The sequence below is a fragment of the Lonchura striata genome, chromosome 3, assembly GCF_046129695.1.
Source record: "Lonchura striata isolate bLonStr1 chromosome 3, bLonStr1.mat, whole genome shotgun sequence".
Lineage (NCBI taxonomy): Eukaryota > Metazoa > Chordata > Aves > Passeriformes > Estrildidae > Lonchura > Lonchura striata.
Window position 1 is genome coordinate 53,749,953 of NC_134605.1, and position 18,457 is coordinate 53,768,409.

The following is an 18,457-nucleotide window of genomic DNA, read 5'->3' on the forward strand; positions in this document are numbered from 1 at the left end:
AAGCAATGTGCTTGCTGTTTTGAATTTCGTAACATAAAATCAAGAAGCCCCTGGGTTAAGCTATACACTAATGGAAGTTAATCCCTCAACTTCTGCCCTCTCCTTGGAGATCTTGTGTGCTGGAGAGAGCAGTAACTCACCATGGTCAGGAAATAGGTGGAATGGGTGAGGTCAAGTGTAACTGAGTCAACATGGAGTCAGGCTGAGTAATAAACTGTTGCCGAATGAGGCACTGAAGAAGAATGACTATTCTCTTAAAAAGGAAGGAAAGCAAGGAAGGATTAATTCCTTTTTAGCTTGCCAACAATCCCTCAACATCTGAATTCTGACAAGAAACTGGATCCTGGACAAAGAACAGAGAGCTCAAGTTGAACCCATGCAGGATGAAACATCGATGGCAAAGGTTTTGGAGAATAAAGAGATATTGCTCCTGCTTTTCATTGGTATACTATCTCTTTTTGTCAAATCAATGGAAAGACTATGTGATACCACTTTCCAAAAATATCACCTTTCCTCTGCCATTTACTATGAAACTTGGCCTTGCTTTCCTAGACAAAACCTAGTGCAGAAATCCACAAATATCCTCCTCAAGATTCAATCACTCTAATCCCTGTTTTCTGCACCAAGGTTTCAGACTATTTGCAGGCTTGAAGACATCTGACCCCAAGTTCAAGACCCCATTTGGCTCCTGGTCTTCTTACTAAACCTCCAAAAAATTGATGGATTAAGTACCAGTGATGATAAAGTCCGAATCAACCACACTGGCAGCTACATTTCTTCTGAAGTGAAAAGACCACAAAGCTCTAGATGAACCGAAGGGATCCTGGGGCCAAAGTATTCTCAGCCAAGTGGCTTTGGCAGTGGAATAATGGACTCTTCCTGAAAAATGCTGTAAAACCTTCACAGTTTGGAGAGTTTTCTCTCTGTAGGAATTACACTTCCACTCATGCACCCTTCTCCTGACCAGTTCAAAATCTGAACAAACAAAGCATTTTTCTTACCCTACATTCGACTTCTCCTTAGAGAGCACCTTCCTGCAGAAGTCTCAATTTTTTCCCTACACTGCCTAAAATACAGCATAAGTGCATGCTGCTCCCTTGCAGAGCTGCACTGCAAAACTTCATTCTTACTATTTGCCCCAGGGCTGAAGCATAGCACAGAGCTTTTCAAAACCACAAGTTCAAGTAAGCTCCCTGTCTCAGAGAACTAAAGACTTCAGGCTATATAAGCAAATTTTTTTCTGTACAAGTGCCAGCAAGGTGAGAGGAGAGGCAAACGACTTCTTCTATACCTGACACCTCCCACACAGAAACTGGTCTTGTTTCTATTTGCACTCATCTTTGCTGACTCAAACATTGATGCTTCAAAATGTAAAACAGCACCAGGGTATAAAAATGCTAAGTGGACACATCAACTGAATAGCACAAGTTTTCATCTCTCCCTCCATCTCTAGCTTGCCACTGCCATCAACATCCTTCTGTCCTGAGGGAGGCAAAGACGTGGTAGAATGTGCAGCATTTAAACTTCAGATTCCAGACAACTAAAATGGCTATACTGTGACCTGAGAGTCATAGAGAAAGAGTCACAAGGTGCACTGTTGAGGCTGATCTGTACATCCTAGTACACTGTGCTTCCAAAGGGATGTAGAAATCCACTCAGGCATTTGATTTTGCACTAACAGAAAATACCCTGTCTACAAGGACGAGCAAAACATTAAAACAGTTGTATTACTCCTTTCAGACAGAGTCATTAAGAGAAAAATTTCTGCACAAGACTCATCTGAAACAGCTTTGACACGAAGCACTGCAGGAGCTACTGCGAAAACGAGCCATGATGCCATCAGCCCATAAACAACCCCCATGTTACAGCTCTCATGACTAGAACAAATGGCACCATCTCATTAGCTCTCTCAGTGCCTTGACTCTGCAGGCTGGATGAAGAGCATCCAGGGAAAGATTAGGCAAGGCACAGATGAAGCGAGTGGGAAGAAGAAAGCACATTGAAGTATCACCTTATTGCTCTGTTCCTCCAATTACCCGCTCAGTAACTGTGCAGCACAGACTAGGCTTTCTGGCAGGAAAAAAATTGTCTGGAATAAACCCACAGATAGATGCCATAGCTCCTGAAGCTGTGGATGAGCCCTAGAGGCTCCAAGGAGAACATCCTTGTTGCCTACCCTCCCGAGAACTCAAGGCAAAGCCTAGAAAGTCCTCATCTGAGCACAGAAATCTGCAGTGTAGCTACTCATTGCTAGTGAAAAAAAGGAAAGTGCAACCAAGAAATGACACAGTGCACCAAGCTAAGTTTTCTCCTTCCTTCTTTCTGGAAGCTGTATTCTCAGCAGAATGATGCATAAAAACCTACTTGAGACAAAAAGTCAAAGGAAAAGCAATGCTAATACAGCCAGACACTGCTATCAGAAAAAAAAGAGGAGGAAAAAAGAGATGCCTATTATTTAGGAAATAGCACAATACAGCCTGAAAACAATATAATAAAAAGAGATGGAAGAAAGAAAGGCAAAATGCCACTTAAAATTCACATTACTTTTCCCACAAAATCTGTCACTATTATGTATCATCATAAAAATCAAGTTCCCCAAGCAAAGAGAAAAAACAAAGTGTTACTGTCTTCCAGCATATACAAATATATAAAACTCTGCAAAAATATTTAAACATTTTCAGTTTATATAAACCCCCCACATATTTTGTTTACAAAAGGCTGAAATAGCTTAGTAAATATTTACAGACCCCTTAGCACAAGTAAGCAGAAATCATTAATTTGAATAGCAAGTTTGCCACAAAGGTTTGAAATGCTTCTAAAAACAGTCTAAAATATTAGACTGTAAAGCTGTGATGGGTTTTATCTGTTTGTTTTATATAACAAATGGATTTATCTTGAAAGACAACTGAAGTCTCCTTTCCCTGTCCTCTTTTTGATGCTGCTCAATTATGCAGCATGCAATGTTAAAATGCTTATATGCGATTTAACCATTGTCTGCAGTCCTTGTATCTTGAATAAACTGCCTAGTTAATTAATAACACGTCTTCAATGCTAGAGAAAGTCTCCAGCCATTTTTCCCAGTAATCTGAGTAATTCATCCATCAATGAAAATAAGGCTTTCAGATCTTCCTCAACGACTGTATCTTACAGTGCAATTTTGAGTGGCCCAAGTCATTGTAATCATCACTTGGTAGCCTCTACATCCAGAAGTGCGGGGAGAAAACAATGCCTTTTTATATGTTAAGACACAAAAATACAATTATTCCCTGGCCTCTTTAAGGCTCCTTTATGTGAACCCATAAATTCTTAATAGGAACAATAATTATTTTAATAAAGTCTAAAAAAATTGCTTACATTTTCAAATTTTACAAGTTGTAACCTTTTTTGTTTTGTCCTTCCTTCTCTTCATTCATAGTAATTACAGTAAATAGCTACCTTCCCCATACTGCCCCAGTTGCCCCTTTGTAGCTCCCTTTCATCATCCTGTCAACTCATTAGCAGGCCATCTTCAAGATTTTTATTACACAACTCCAGATGTCTGAGAATAATTAAACTTAACCAGTGTGACTACCATAAGCAAGGACTGCCCAAATTAAATGTGTGCTACAGTACCTGAATAAAACCAAAACAGGAGGGTGAGTGGAAGCACAAACATCTCGTTTCAGAGCCACAGGAAAATGCAGATGTAGGTGAGAAGGCAACAGCAAAGCCCAAACAGATGCAACATTTTCAAACACTTATAAATTCTATGGTTTTAAGCTGTGTTCTGAAAGCTAGGTAAGGCTACTATCCTTACTTTCAGCTTAGGAGCTGCTCAGAACACCATTTCCTTGAAAATGTAGTAGCAACTGCAAATCATAGTTCACAGATGAAAATAGAGGATCCATAAGCAGACTGTACTAAAGGGAATTTATTAGGTAAAATTCCTGCCAAGGACTAAAGCCATACCAAACTCAAGAACTCTGAGAGAGAAGCTCATGAAAACCCTGATGCCACCGGTGACCATTTGACAGCACCTCTTGTTAATCAGCTCCTACAACCCCTGAGAGCCGTGGCTGCCCCCGGCAGGCGCTGGGCACAGCACGGAGCTGATCCTGTGCAGGGACACGCCTGGCACCGTGTGCTGTGCCAGCACAGGGATGCCACCACTGCTGGCCCAGGAACAACACCCACCCCCTGCTTCACCTGGAGCTCCCTTCTGGCTCCACCCTGATGCACTGCAGGCAGGGGGAAGGAGCTGAAGCCTGTCCTGCCTCCTGCCTGTCACGGAAAAAAGATGCTGAAGCATCTCTGTGGTTGCCATGGGAATAGGATGGCAAGTGCTGGGAGCAGGAGTGAGTAGCAGCCTAGAAACTGCCTCCCTGCACAGCTACTGCAAGCTTCAAGAGACTTTGAAAAAAACAACATACAGAGCTCCTGCACCCTGCGTTGTGTTTGATACCACACAATTCATCTGCTGCGGGTCTCACTGTTCTCTTCCAGGGCATTACAGGACCCTTCAGTGCACAGGGTATCTGTTCCTAACACGCCGCTGCTTTCCTGTTTCACCAAGACTCTCATTTTGTCTGATTAGGCACACAAGAGGCTGAACCTTGGGGCCTGTATTTACTCATTTTTGTACTGGTGAATGTTGCATTGCAATGGGGCCATGAACAACAGTTAATGTTGTACCCAGCAGGATGTAAATCAAATTAGCCTACCTGTTTATATACTTATTTTCAAAGCAAACAGAAGGAAGCATGCTGGCTAAGTTCACATATACCTGCATGTATATATATACCTGTCATTTTCTAGCCAGAATCCTGTCCAGTCCCTGAATTTCCAGAAATAAAAGCTTACAACAGAAAAATGGGAGCGGGGGGGAAACCAGAAATGGGCCCTTACAGCTGTCAGAAAAGCCTAATAATTTGTAGTAGCAGAGATGCAGGGAACAAATATAGGTTACTAGCACCTCCTGGGATACCCAGGAATTAAAATACATTAACTCATTTTCATTGAGGGTTTCCTCTGTTGGAGAATGATTTCCCTTTTCACACACAGAAACAGCAACAAGCCCAGGGAAGTTCAAGGAGTTACACTATATTGCTATAAACAAAGGGATAATCCTCTAGAGTTCTCACCCAGTTCTCTGACACTGTCTTTCTCCATCATGAAGAGAGATAATCTCTTTAATGGGTAAAGTATAGGGAGAAAAAGAGGGAAAGAGTGGCCCTGAGGGCAGGGAAGTTGACAGAAAAAATGTCACTGCAAGCTCAGCAAACACACAGGAAGGGAGAAAAAGCACTGGAAAAATGTTTTGTACAACTTGTGGGTTTAGGAAAAATCCTCAATTACTTATTGACATTGCTTCTTTAATTATAAATAAACCCTTTGGTTAGACAAAAGTCATGATTTTCTCACTTATAAAGTCCTCAATCTGCTTGCTATGTACACTCCCTCTTAGAAAACAAGCATAGAAAAATGCCACAGAACTGTCTCAAGACACATCATTCTCTGATATTTCAAATTTATTTTTCATTTCAAATATACTTTTCATCCCTACATGATTGTGATCCTACATGATCTGGTAAGCCTGCTCACCAGAAAAATATTCCACATGACTCCTACAGCCTCTTGTTGCCCTGAAAAAACAATTTAAAAACTGCAAGGAAAGTCCCACTCCTGAGTAATCCCATCCAAGTATGGAACTCTGCCTGAGAGTCAGACAGCACAGGCAGTGGGGCCGTGTCTTGGCTAGATGTGTGCTCTGGTTATAGGGTACAGGAGGAGGAAATGCCTGAATGAGTGGACCTACAGACACACAGTGAGGTGAGAAAACTGACTTCTAGTCCTCCAAAATGAACATGCAGAACCACATTCAAAAGGCCTATGTACTGAATTAGCCAAAGAAACCCACAGCTCCAAGTCCATACTCAAGATCTGGGTGTGAACTACAGCAGAAATTTGCCAATGACCTTCATGAGAAGTTCATCTGAGAGAGATGATGCTGAAAAAAAGCACTGCAGTCAACCATGTGACTCAAAATAAGTTTGTCCCTGACAAACAAGGAGAGCTCAAAAAACCTGAAAAACAACTGAGCCACAAGAAGAATGGTAACACTCTCTTCCTAAAAGAAAATGCAGAACAATTTTAGCTAGTATTAATAAAATCAGCTGACAGCTCAATCAGGGCAGAGTATGTACCATATCAGTTAAAAGATACAATTATATGCTCAATTTCAGCAGGACTGTAGTCCGCCCTGGCCACCTCTCTAGTTCTCATCCCATCTCTACAGATTAGCCACTACCTCAAAGGTGCTTTACTTCAAGCACAGTAACAACACAAACCCAGAGTCCACACACACTGTCAAGCAAAAAGATGGTGCCAATATTGCAGCTCCAACCTTTCCTTGTCTCCAACAGAAAGGATATGGTAGGAAATTACCCTCCTCTTGCAGAGATGCCACAGAGCCATCCATAGCAAGGAGTGACAGAGGTGTCAGCCTACTAGTGCTGAATATACAGGAGAAAAGATGGAGGAGATGGGAGAAACCACCAGGATGCATGCATAAGGGAGTGAAGGAGAAAGTCAAGAGAACCGAAGAGTGAAGCGAACAGACATACTACACTGAACAAGTTTATCAGGACAATAGAAAATTGATCCTGAACAATATAATCCCCCTGGAAATGTAAATTTTAAAGATAATTGTGTTAAAGGTCATGGGACTGTGGAATATAATACTTTCACTAGCAACCTTCAAGGTGCTAGAAGTGTAACACAAAGAACAGTAGAAAAATCTAAATTTAAATATCAACATTTATCTTTCAGTCACTGTACTGACAAGCAGAGTACATTAAACAATAGGGAAGATGCTGAAGCTACTCTAGACTAGAATAGTATTCTGTTCTCATTTGCACACATACCAGTCAGGAGAAAATTTGGGTAAGGCAATAAGCTAGTAAGGGTATCCATTTCCACAAACACTTATTTATGTGTAATGTATGCAACGTCCTTCCCCCCTGTTTGCTATTTTTAATTTTAACTGAGCATAGTCTCTCACCCAGCACCTCTGTGATTCATGTTTCCTCGTGCCTCCAGAGGCAAGTACATCTAAATATATTTTAGAACATCGCTTCTTTCCACCAGCTCCAGAGAATAGGACAAAGATCTATCATCATTTAGACACAACCCCTGCAAACCACACAGTTAGGGAGAACTGTACAGAGCAACATCAAACTCGAGGCTGGTTTGGGTCTCTATTTCAGGGAGTTTGTCAGCAGCAGAGTCTGTAAGTTAAGCAAGTCATTTTCACATAGCTGGAATTGGCCATTATGTTCGAAAGCATTTATCTGGATGCTAAACAAGTGTTTGTCTCCTGGAATAACCACTTATGGAGCATCCAGATTAGAAAGCACAAACATATTGGCTAAACTGAATTAAAGGCAGTCAGCCACTCCAAATTAAACACTCAAGTGAAGATATTTCCAAATACAGTAGCAAAAACTGAGCATCACATAAATGGGGTAGCCTCATGTTTAAAACATAGGACTGAGAGCTATTAGATCTTAGCTTCCCCTCCTACTTCTGCTGCTTGTCTCTTCCTCTTGATCTCAAGTAAATTATTTATTGTCAAGATTTGCATTTCCCTAGATTCAAAAAGAGGCATGCAGGCTCCCTGGCTTTAAAAAGCAGTTTTGCAATAATTAATTCATTATTCTATGCAGAGCACTCTAAAATTATTAGATGCTGCTGCAGAAATGTATATTATTAGTGTTATTATATTCCACTAGCAATTCCCAAAATAACTCTACCTTGGATGAATTTATAGTAGTCTAAATTGAGTGGTACCTTGAGCCTTGTAGCAGAATCTTTCCATGATGGTACAAAATGAAGGAAGGAAAACAATCCAGCTGTGATCCTAGCAGGGTTTCTCTTTGCACTATTCTATGACCATAATTTCCTTCAGCACTAAATTATACACACATACACAACCACAATGACAGCAAGCATCTGGAAAGAAACACCAATCCAGTCAGCTCTGCAGTGAAAAGCAAGGGACAGTGTAAATCCTGCAAATGAAACCAGCACCCCAGCTACAGCCATGCTGGAAATGCTGCTGTGTCCAGTATTGTATAATTCTGCAGAAAAATGGTAGAGAAGATTTTTTTAAAATGGCTTTTTCAAAGCTCAGCAAATCTTATTCTTTTAAATTTTATTTGCATAAGGTTGATCTTGGAGTCTGGGTGTCAAGGTGACCCTGAGAATGTAAAAGTCCTTGTTTCCCAGCCTGTGCAGCCAAAGAAGAAGTCTGAATGTGTAGGGTTGACTTCTCAAGGTTGTTTATTTTTTTCTTACCTATAACATTTTTTCTCTGATCTGCTGAGCTCCATCTAGCAAGTCACCCATGGCATTCTGTCTGCCCTCTAGGGCGGTGTTTACATTTTATACCAAAAACTACATGTACTATGTTTACAATAATGTGCCAATATCTATCATTTATGTTAGAGAGCGTGTCTCTACCTTAAACCAATAGAAAAGTATCACCATCACAGCAAGACATGGAGGGCAAGAAGAGGAGAAAGTCAGGACACGCCCAAATCCCTCCATCTTGTCTCCTTGAACCCCATTCTAAAAAGCCCCAAAATTCTACTTTTTCACTCTTTGTTAATTCAACTAGCACACTACTCAAACACTTGTGTCTTGGAATTCCTCACATAAAGTTGGCAGTTTTTTCCACGGGCTAAAATGGAAGCCACAAGAGTTTTGACTTCATGCCAAGGTCTCTGAGGCCCCTGCCAGGGTCTCCAGACAGCCAGGGCAGCCAGAGGGATGTCCTGGGTTCCGACACGTTGAGACATCTCTTCAACACTCAATTACATATATTTGCTTATGTGAATGCAAAACATAACCATATGTGCTGCTGGAGCTGCTTTTGTTGCCTGTGTAGACTGGAAAAATCCATACAGAAATGACCAGTCAGATGTTTAATAGTCCAGGCTGTATCTCTGCTCAAATGCATTTATAAGATAGCTGTAACAACAAATTAAAGGTCAATTAACATATTCCTGTCTCAAACAACTAACTTGGAGTAAGACTGTGTGTGTATCAGGGTGAAAAGTGATGACAGGGAACTTGATACACTATCATGTTTGCCTTATAAGAACAACAGGATTAACAAAATTTTCATTCTCAGTGGGAGCAGCAGTTTTGATGGAAACTGACATTATCACGAGACCATTTTACTTGGTAACTTTTTAAGAAGTGTATTCTATAGCATACCAATGCAACCCAACTGACACTCCTAAATGCCCCATTTTCATTACCTGTTGGTCATCTGGAGTCCATATGCCACACGTGATCTGACTCTCCAAGTTTATTTCTGAAGACCAGTGTCTTTGTCCACTGACTGAACCGACCAGCACAAATCCATCTCTATAGGAGATAAGTGCCTGAGTCCCATCATGGCTCCATGTAAAGTCGCTTACCTTAATATATCAAAGACAAGAAAAGAGATGTATCAACCATGTAGGATTTTTCTGCTATTTTAATAAAAGGCAGCAGGGCACAGAATGAGGCAGGCCAACTATTAGCCCAGCTGAAGCTCTGATGTCATGCATAATGGAGAAAGCCTGTCAAGTGCCTTTGTGACAATTCTTGCACGTTCCTTTCAATAAAGAAATGTTTCATTTTCTCCTGTGCTTTTTGAAAGGTAAAAAGTCTCATTCCTTGTCCTCTTCATTTGGCCTCTCAAGACCTGGTCACTCTTGACTGCAGAGAAAACATGCATACCAACCTGTGCCCCACGATCGTTCACAAGCTCCACAGACCATCTGCCTTCATATTGTATCCAAACAAATATTCCTCCATCTGCATCGCAGGTTGCTAATTTCTGGAATGGTTCATTCCATCTCACCAGCACAACCTTAAAAGATTACAAACAAAAACAGCATTACCGAAACTGCATGTTGTGCTAACAGCTATTCAACAAGAACCAGTTAAACAACACTGCCAAATAAATATCACTGCATTTAAACCATAAAGACACACAAAATGGCAATTTTTGGCCCAGCATTAGGTGCCTCTCAAGAACAGCTGGAATTATTTTGCCACAGTTGTCAGGAAATGCACAATCTCTCACCGTCAGGCCTTTTTGGAAGGCATTGCACACTTTCAGTAAAATCACAGGGAACACTGGAACACAGAACTTCATTACAGAAGCTGCAAACAGGAAGCCCTGCACAGATTATCCAACACTCCCTCAAATTATTCCCCCACTGTAATTTCAGAGACTGTCAGACTCCTCATCAAATCATCACCTCTTGCTGACTTCAAATAAAGCGGCCTGCTCTGCACACAATTTAAATACTCAGATTGAATACTCATATTCAAAATGACCCCTGAGAGTTTCAAATTATTAAAAAATAGAAATTTCATAGGAAAGTTGCTTTGCTAGTGAATGCAAAAGGAATACAAAGCAGCTTTAGATTCTTCTCTCCACATTAGAGCTATCTGAGGTTTTCTGGAGATTCTAATCAAGTCTAAACTGACCAAATTGCTCTCTCATTTTTAATTAATACCAATTTAACAAATACAGTATCTCTCGAGACCTCAGTATAAAACTGAAAAAGCATGTCATCCTAGTGCCTGAAGCAAAAATTAGCAATAAAACAATTTACCTTCTGTTAGTGACTTTTTCTTAAAAAACATTTTTTCTAATTAGTTTTTTTCTCAAAAAAACATTTTTTCCAAATTAGTTTTATTTCAAAAACATGCAGATATATATGGGACACTTACATTCACACACAAATAAATTCCCCCCTAGCTATTTTACTGAGACAGAAAGTATGCAAACAAAGTAAACACATATTAAATACTCAATTAGTAGAGTGTTATTTCAACTACTTAATAAACATCCAGCTGTAATGACACTTTTTCATAAAACAAAATAAATAATTAATCTTCTAAAAGCGGTAGGCAAAATTTTCCATGAAATATATTTTGCTGTTTAAAGAGATAGACTGATCCTCCTAAAGATTCCAGTCCCAAGATGAGTAGGCAGACCCTTCCCACTTCATAAAGAAATCAGCAGTCGTTTCCAGAACTATTTGGTATATAAATATGCATACCTAAAACCTAAACTTGACAGCTGAGGGATGATGTTACACTTATTCGGAGTGTCAAGGTCACAGCTTAAGAACATGTTTATCAGTGGAGCTCACCAGCCTGAAGCATCAACCCTTGAACAATTAAACAATCACAGGAAAACCATTTATTCGTTCATATGCAAAGCTTATGGGGAGAAGCAAGTATGACAATCACCCCTCTGTTGTTACACAGCTTAGAAGAATCCCATTTGAGATTCTGCAGAAAAACACTGGCTTCTACTTAATATAACCTTGCAGCTGCACTCTAAGTCACCAGTCCCGTTTCCAGTTGGGCAAATTATACAATGCCCCTAGATGGATTATATCAGCTTTTTAAAAAAAAAAATCTTATGTTGGAAGAGCAGTAAATAAAATATTCCATTATAGCAATGCAAGGAGATGCATTTTGTTGGAGATTTCACTCTGTCCCTTCCACCTAAACAAGAATAGTACAGATTTGTCAAAATTTTGTTTTCATTTTGGTATAAATCAAATGCACAGAGCCATAATTTCATTCACCCTGAGGCAAAATGCAACAATGAAGTAAGTGTGCTTGCCAGCAACGCCTAACAGTATTATGAAAGAAGTGAAGGAAAAAAATCAAGGATAACATTGAAAAAATCTTCATCTTCAAAAGCTGGGAGCTGCTGAGGCTAATGATGACCATTAAAGAGTGGAAGGCACTTATCAGCCCTAAAACATCAATTTTTAAACACTTAGATACTGCTCATGTTTCACAGATCATACCAAATGAAGTTTGCATCATACCAGAATGAATTTCTAGACAGAATTTAGGAAAAGAAAGAGAACTAGTTGTTCAAATAACGTGAATGCTTTAGCTAACACCACTAAGAATGCTACTACCTGTCTTAAAATTGCCCTGTTCAGTCTGGCAGAGATTTGAGGTAAACACACCATTTTATAGATTAGACACACAAGCTGACTTTGCAACATGAATTATGGGCAAAGTGACAGCAGTTACTTTGTTGTGTTTTCTTTCTTTTCTATTTTAAATAAGAATCTTGTTAAAACTTGAAAATTTTCATTCAGATTCTGTCTTTTGTTTAGACTTGCTAAAACATCCAAGACTACATTTGAATGTAAACAAGATAAACTAGAGCCTCCATCCATCTCAATTAGATACAAATTAGTAACTTCTAAAATAAACTTATTGCTTTATAATGAGAAATGAAAGTGAGACAATGATTTTTCTATGCCTTCTGATAACAGCCTCATAAGGAAGCAAATTTGTAATCTGAAAATTCAACTCATTTAAGCACACAGCAAATGTTATTTTATGAGGTCATTTTAAAGATGATGCTGTAATTTACATTTAACATCTGACTACAGGTGCTGAGTCCACAACTGCTTTGAGTATTTCCAATTTCATTTTAGACACTTAGCGTGCTGAAGAAGAGATATAGAAAGGAAGGATTGCCCTAAGTATTAAGATGACTTTTGGCTTTTATGTTGGCTCAAATGTAAAGCATATGAAAACATGTCCCATTGATAGCACATTTAAATAACGCATAAGCTTGTATTACCCCTCTACAAAGAGGAATTTTACTACTAACCCATAAATGCAAAGATATTACTTTCACTGACATCTTCAAGTCACAGAGGACCTATTTTTACTTCTGCCTTTATGGTCCTCTGCTTTCTACTTAGCATCTTCACACAGGTATTGAAAGTCTGAACTGTTTTATCTTGTACTCAAAAGAGCGAGAATGCTGGTACACAAAAATAAGTTGTCTGCAGACCATTTGTGGCCCACACAGCCTTTCTATATTGTCTAATTATTTTTGTTTGTTTTTTGGTTGGTTGTGGGTTTTTTTAATTCTATAAAAAAAACAAATTTTGGTCGTTCTATTCTTGAAAAAAAATGTATCACAGGTATTAATCAGCTTCTAAACCACTCTCTTACACAGGATAGGATCTTTCATGAATAAAACTTGGCCCGAGATATTTATTAAGCACAATGTAAAGGCCAAAAATCTGCCCCTAAACAGGATGCTTTCCACAAAGCTGTGAGCTTTTGAGTCAGTCTTATGTTTTCTTTGAGCTCCTTTTTATACAAGGAATAGTGGCAAAAATTTGTTTTAAAAGTTCAGCATTCAGGACCTTCAACACCTCTGGTTTAATTGCCAACTTGATGTTTAGGAATTAAATTTAATTAATCCTAAATGTGCTAGAAACTCTACCAAAGAACTGACTGCATACTTTAATGCTGCTAACAATGTTATTATCTAGTTAAGATTTTAGATTAGAAATTTTGAGTAACTGTAATTTCAGAGTAGAAAATGTGTGACTTATAATAAATGTGATCTCTTCCCAATAGAAACCAGGTTTGATAATCTAAATTTATTATATGCTATTGACATTTTAAATAATTTTTTCACATTTTCTAACACAATATAAGACCACTAAAATCCAAAGCATTTGGAGAGCTTTTGTTATTGCTAATTTCATTGCAGTTTTTGAAGGAGATAATAGAAAATATTACACCAATCAGTTTTGCAGGAGCAGAAGTCCTTAATCTAGAATACCACACAACAGTCATTACTGAAATCTTATTTCTGTACATACAGTACGTAATTGCTAGAGGAGCAAGGGAAAAACATCTAAAAAAAAAAATAAAAGGGGTAAGTAACTAGGGCAATTAGTTCCTAGAGTTCCTTACCAAATTTAGATAGATTTTATTATGGATATACTGTAGTGAGTCACAGTGACTCATTTTTTAAATCTCTGATCCTCTATTCATTTTACTGGGGAGAAGCATATGCTCTAAAGATAGAGGTCTTCTCCAGCATTCATTTTCACATATGCTATGGATATGTGCTTGCAGATGGATTCCCACAGCAATAGAGAGCAGAGAATACTCCATGCCAGTGTTTGATTGCTGCCCAATTTGCTACACCCAAAGAGCCACATTCCTGTATTCAGGATGAACATTTCTGCAATTACAAGTGAAATTGACATCTTTGCATGGTGCACAGGACGTGATGCATTATAACTCCATTGAGCATAGGGAATAGCTGGCCTTTCCCTCCCTAGATAAATCATACTTTATTTCTAATGCTATTGAAAGTTATTGAAATAGTTCCACCTTCCAAACAGTAACAGCACGAGACCTAAATGTTCCCAGGACAGAATCACAAAGGAGATCAGGCTGTTGCCTACAGCAGCAGAGTACAGAACTCAGTCTATCCAAAGGCTTCTTCCAATCCTAAGCTTTTAGGAAAGTACTCAACTTTTTAAAGGAACACATAAAAGTTGGAAAAATCACTGACAAAAGGGATTGGACAATCTACCTGGAGTCACTGAGCATCACCTATTTGCTTTATCAAGTAGTCCCGTTATCCAAGACCCTAATAAATACATTGATCTTTACTCATGATTACAACTAAGGATAAATATGTGCATACAGTAGGAGCAACACACTGGCAGACATTACAGTTTATTAATGGCCACAGAGCTGAAAAAAAATCTGTAAGTATATCTATCAAAGGAAAAAGATAGGTGTAGATTGGGAACAGAAAAGGAACATTCAAGTACAAGAACTAGAGAAATTACCTTTACATGCTTACTGTATTTCAGTGCCTCTCCCTCCATTATACAGAGAGATACAGCTACATGTATATACACATATGTGTACATACATTACATACATATAACATGGGTATGTGCATACACATCCCTATCAGTCCTTGAGGAACCTCTGCCAGCTTTGTATATTCACTAATAACTAACTGAAATTAGTTAACTATAGTGAATTTTTGTAACTAAAATATAATTTGAAAGTTAGAACAGGCACCTAGAATAAGCAGTAGAGTTGTAGATAATGAACTATTGCTTCTCACTATACTTTACCTATAACTTGTATTTAGTTCTAAATGGTTCTGCTTATGTTTAGTTCAATGAAACATTTAACTGTCTTTTAAATATTAGTACTTTTTAAAATAAAGGTTATCTAAGTTTTCCCTCTCCTAATTTCTCACACTGCAGATTGTTTGCAATTGCACTTACTTTCTCCTTCACTTATGACCTTTACTTTGTGCCATTACAATAACATCAGGCTAATTCTCTCAATTCAAACTAATTCAATCATGCAAAGAGCATCAAGCAAGTATTTCTCCTACTAATAACACCAGACAAAAAAGCAGCCGATGTGGTAGACAGCAAGCTGGCATCACCCATCTTTCCTATCCTCCTCATCTTCTATTGCATTCCCTAATGATACACTCCCTATCTCTCCCACACCTGCAGAGCTCTGACTTTTTGTTTCCAGTGACATTACAACCGGATGGAAGTGCCTCATTTGCATATGGAGCTGTCACCTTCCTAGGTATGAGAACCATCAAGAAATTATTATTACTAAGAAGAAACTACTCCTATTAATAACAAACATCGTGCTGCAGCTAAAGAATGGCAAATCTGTAAAGGCATTTACATTTCTTGAGAAAAACTGCCATCTCACAACAGGGGCTGCAGGTTACAGAGGGTGTAAATGAATGGCAAAATTCTGAGAGACAGAAAACACCAAAATTCCAAATTCTTTGTGTTTCTCTAGACTAAACAATGAAAGTGAGCTCTCCTAGAAGGATTGGAGCAGCCTCCAGATACCTGAGAGACAGATATCATGTAATATCCCTATCCATGCCTTGGGCAAGCTTTGGTCAGTGGTGCCCTGCGCCGTGGCACAGCAGCTGCTCACAGCCCCTGGGGGTTTGGCTGCTGCCACCAGCACAGCTTTCCACTGCCACTAGTACACCCTTTACCCTAGGATCCTACATTTTCATTGAAAGATGTGTATTATTCTGCAGCTGCTGTCATCTCGCTTGTTCCGCTCTTTGAAAAGGAGTTTCTTTTTTTTTTGTTTTTTTAAGCTTACAACCTGATTTCATGGTATAACATTGTCAATAAGCTAAGCATGTCACTTGGGGACTTAGCCTTGTGCTAAATGAAATCAGAGGTAAGGCTGGACCAGCAAGAAAGTGCTAACTTTAATGGAGATGAAAGGTCCACATCCAGCCCTGTACCTTCTTCTGACCACAGACTTCTCTGTGCCTTTCCTGTGAAATCCTACTCCAAGTTCCTAACTCAAACAACTCAGGTAAAGCTCTGAAGTTAAGTACAGTGTAGGGATACATCAGAAGGTCTGTGCCATTTTATTGGATGCACTTGGTCTAATTTTCCCCCCTTTCTCCTTAGTGTTTGTTTTCATAATGCCCAGGGCCACACCAGGCTGACAAAGACTTGGATCACCTGTGCAGCTGCAGAAGGAGAAGTGGCCAGGTAGGAGGAGTGCAGCTCACCAGCCACAACCCTCTGAGGACGTGCAGGGGAGATATCCATTCCCCTGTGCTCACTGACTCTGTGTGTGAGTGGCTGGTAGCCTCTGCAAGTAACAGGTTGGTTGCTCACCCACTGGGAAGAATGTTGATGTTCCCCAGCCAGTCTTGTTTATTTGCTTTGCAGATGAATGACAAACACACCTATTTTTAAAAGATGTCTTGAGGTAGGCATCCAACCCACCACATATATATAGTTTTGAAAGGTATCATATGGTTGGCATCAAATCCCCAATGGATGCCAGTCTGATCTTGAAAAGCTTTAGGAAGTGATTTTGGCAAATAGACAATGGCCAAAAAAAAAACTCTTTAGAGAACTGCTTTGAGGAAGGAATGCCTTTAGTGTAAGATGTTGTCTTAAAAATACCTAGACTGTCAAGATCTCACTGAATACATTTTGATAGTAAACTGCCAAGATGAAAGGCTCTAAAGCTTTACAAGTCTCCTGAAGTGATACACTTCATTTTAAGAAATACACCCTCCTCAATGTCTATTAGTCCCAAGGATTTGCCACATAACCATTTTATTTGTTCACAGAACACAAAATGTGTTACGTTATCGCCTACTTCAGAGAAAAACATGCCCAAGACTCCTCACAGGTACCAAACAAGAAGTATAATGCTCCTATGAATGAAGTGACTCACAGTTCTAAAGGAATGACTCTTTTCACTTTGGACTCACCACATTTAATTGTGATTTCAGAGAACCACAGTTTTGTGAGACATAAAAAAAACCCCACACCAACAGAAATTAGGTGTATCCAAAATATATCCCATTTTGGGCAGCAGCAGATTTGACAGGTCAGAACAGAAAGTTGCATGTGAGAAAAATAACATGTGATATGAATCTAACATGGATGAGAAGATGTTGGTATCTAACTAGTGGTTCTCAGTTGAGTAAGTTTGTTAACTATTCCTTCAAGGGCTATTAAAGAAAATAGTTGGTTATAATCTGACAGAAAATAATTAAGGCATAAAAAATTAAGACTTAATCCATACACACAAGATAGCTGCATACTACGTGCAGCTATCTTGAAAGAGAAATTTATGGAGGTCTGCTCTTCTCCCATCTTGCAGACAACAGTGTGACAGTGAGAAGGTCTATGGTGTGCTTTTGACTCCCTTCCCTTCCCAAGGATTCTCAAGTCCCAAAAGCTCTTTCACAGAAAAGACAGCTGTTTCCAAAGAAAAATAATTTTAAAGTTTTGCCTCACTCAGTTCCATTGAGGCAAATTCCTTTATAGCATGCACATTACTACCACTGTCTCTTGTCAATGGTCATCCTGTACGTAGGCTGTAAGATTTGTCTGTTTAATTGCCCATACATACTCCCTATAAACACAAGAGCAAGTCCAAGTTAAATAAAAATAAATCAAAACTGAATGTTGGGAAGGATAAGCAAAGGATAAAATAGTACTTTCATCACCTTCCTCTGTAAGAAAAAGATTTTGCTTTGTTGTAGTTTCCAAACAGATAAAACATGGTAATAAAGAAAGCAGAGACAATTATTCTAGCTAAAGATGAATAACCATTTTGCTATAAGATCAAAAGACCAAGAACAATATAGTTCCCCATCTTTCCAGCAAACCGCTGACAAGCACCATTAGGAAAGGTTCATTCCTGTTAAAACAATATACATGCAATAACTGTGATGAGCTGAAGTTCTTGGGTTTGAGCACCTATGGTGGAGTATTTTCCCACAAGAAAAAAAAAAACAGTAGAATAAAAATCTCTGGTATTTAGTCTACAAAAAATTAAAAGTAGATGAGTCTAATGCGCATTTAACTAACATCTGACAAAATTACATTACAGATGGTAAAAATCAGGACCATTTCAAAAACCTCCACATTTTATGTTCACTTTGGACTGAGTATGAGAAGCTTATTGTAAAAGAACCTCGTGCTTTAAGAACAAAAATAACACTCACTGACATCCACCAATGCCTCATCAGTGCTATATGAATTCAGAGTTCATGTACATCTTT

At 38.9% G+C, this 18,457-nt stretch overlaps 1 protein-coding gene across 4 annotated transcripts in view; it reads right to left on the bottom strand.

The window, feature by feature from the left end:
- TULP4 (TUB like protein 4) overlaps nt 1–18,457 on the bottom strand; it is a 148,156-nt gene that overhangs the window by 45,861 nt on the left and 83,838 nt on the right. For all 4 annotated transcript variants that reach the window (XM_021540430.3, XM_021540432.3, XM_021540431.3 and 1 more), the window contains exons 3-4: nt 9,773–9,901; nt 9,303–9,464 (exon numbers count right to left, since the gene is read on the bottom strand). In XM_021540430.3, coding sequence (XP_021396105.1) covers nt 9,303–9,464; nt 9,773–9,901 — 291 coding nt within the window. The remainder of the gene's footprint in view (nt 1–9,302; nt 9,465–9,772; nt 9,902–18,457) is intronic.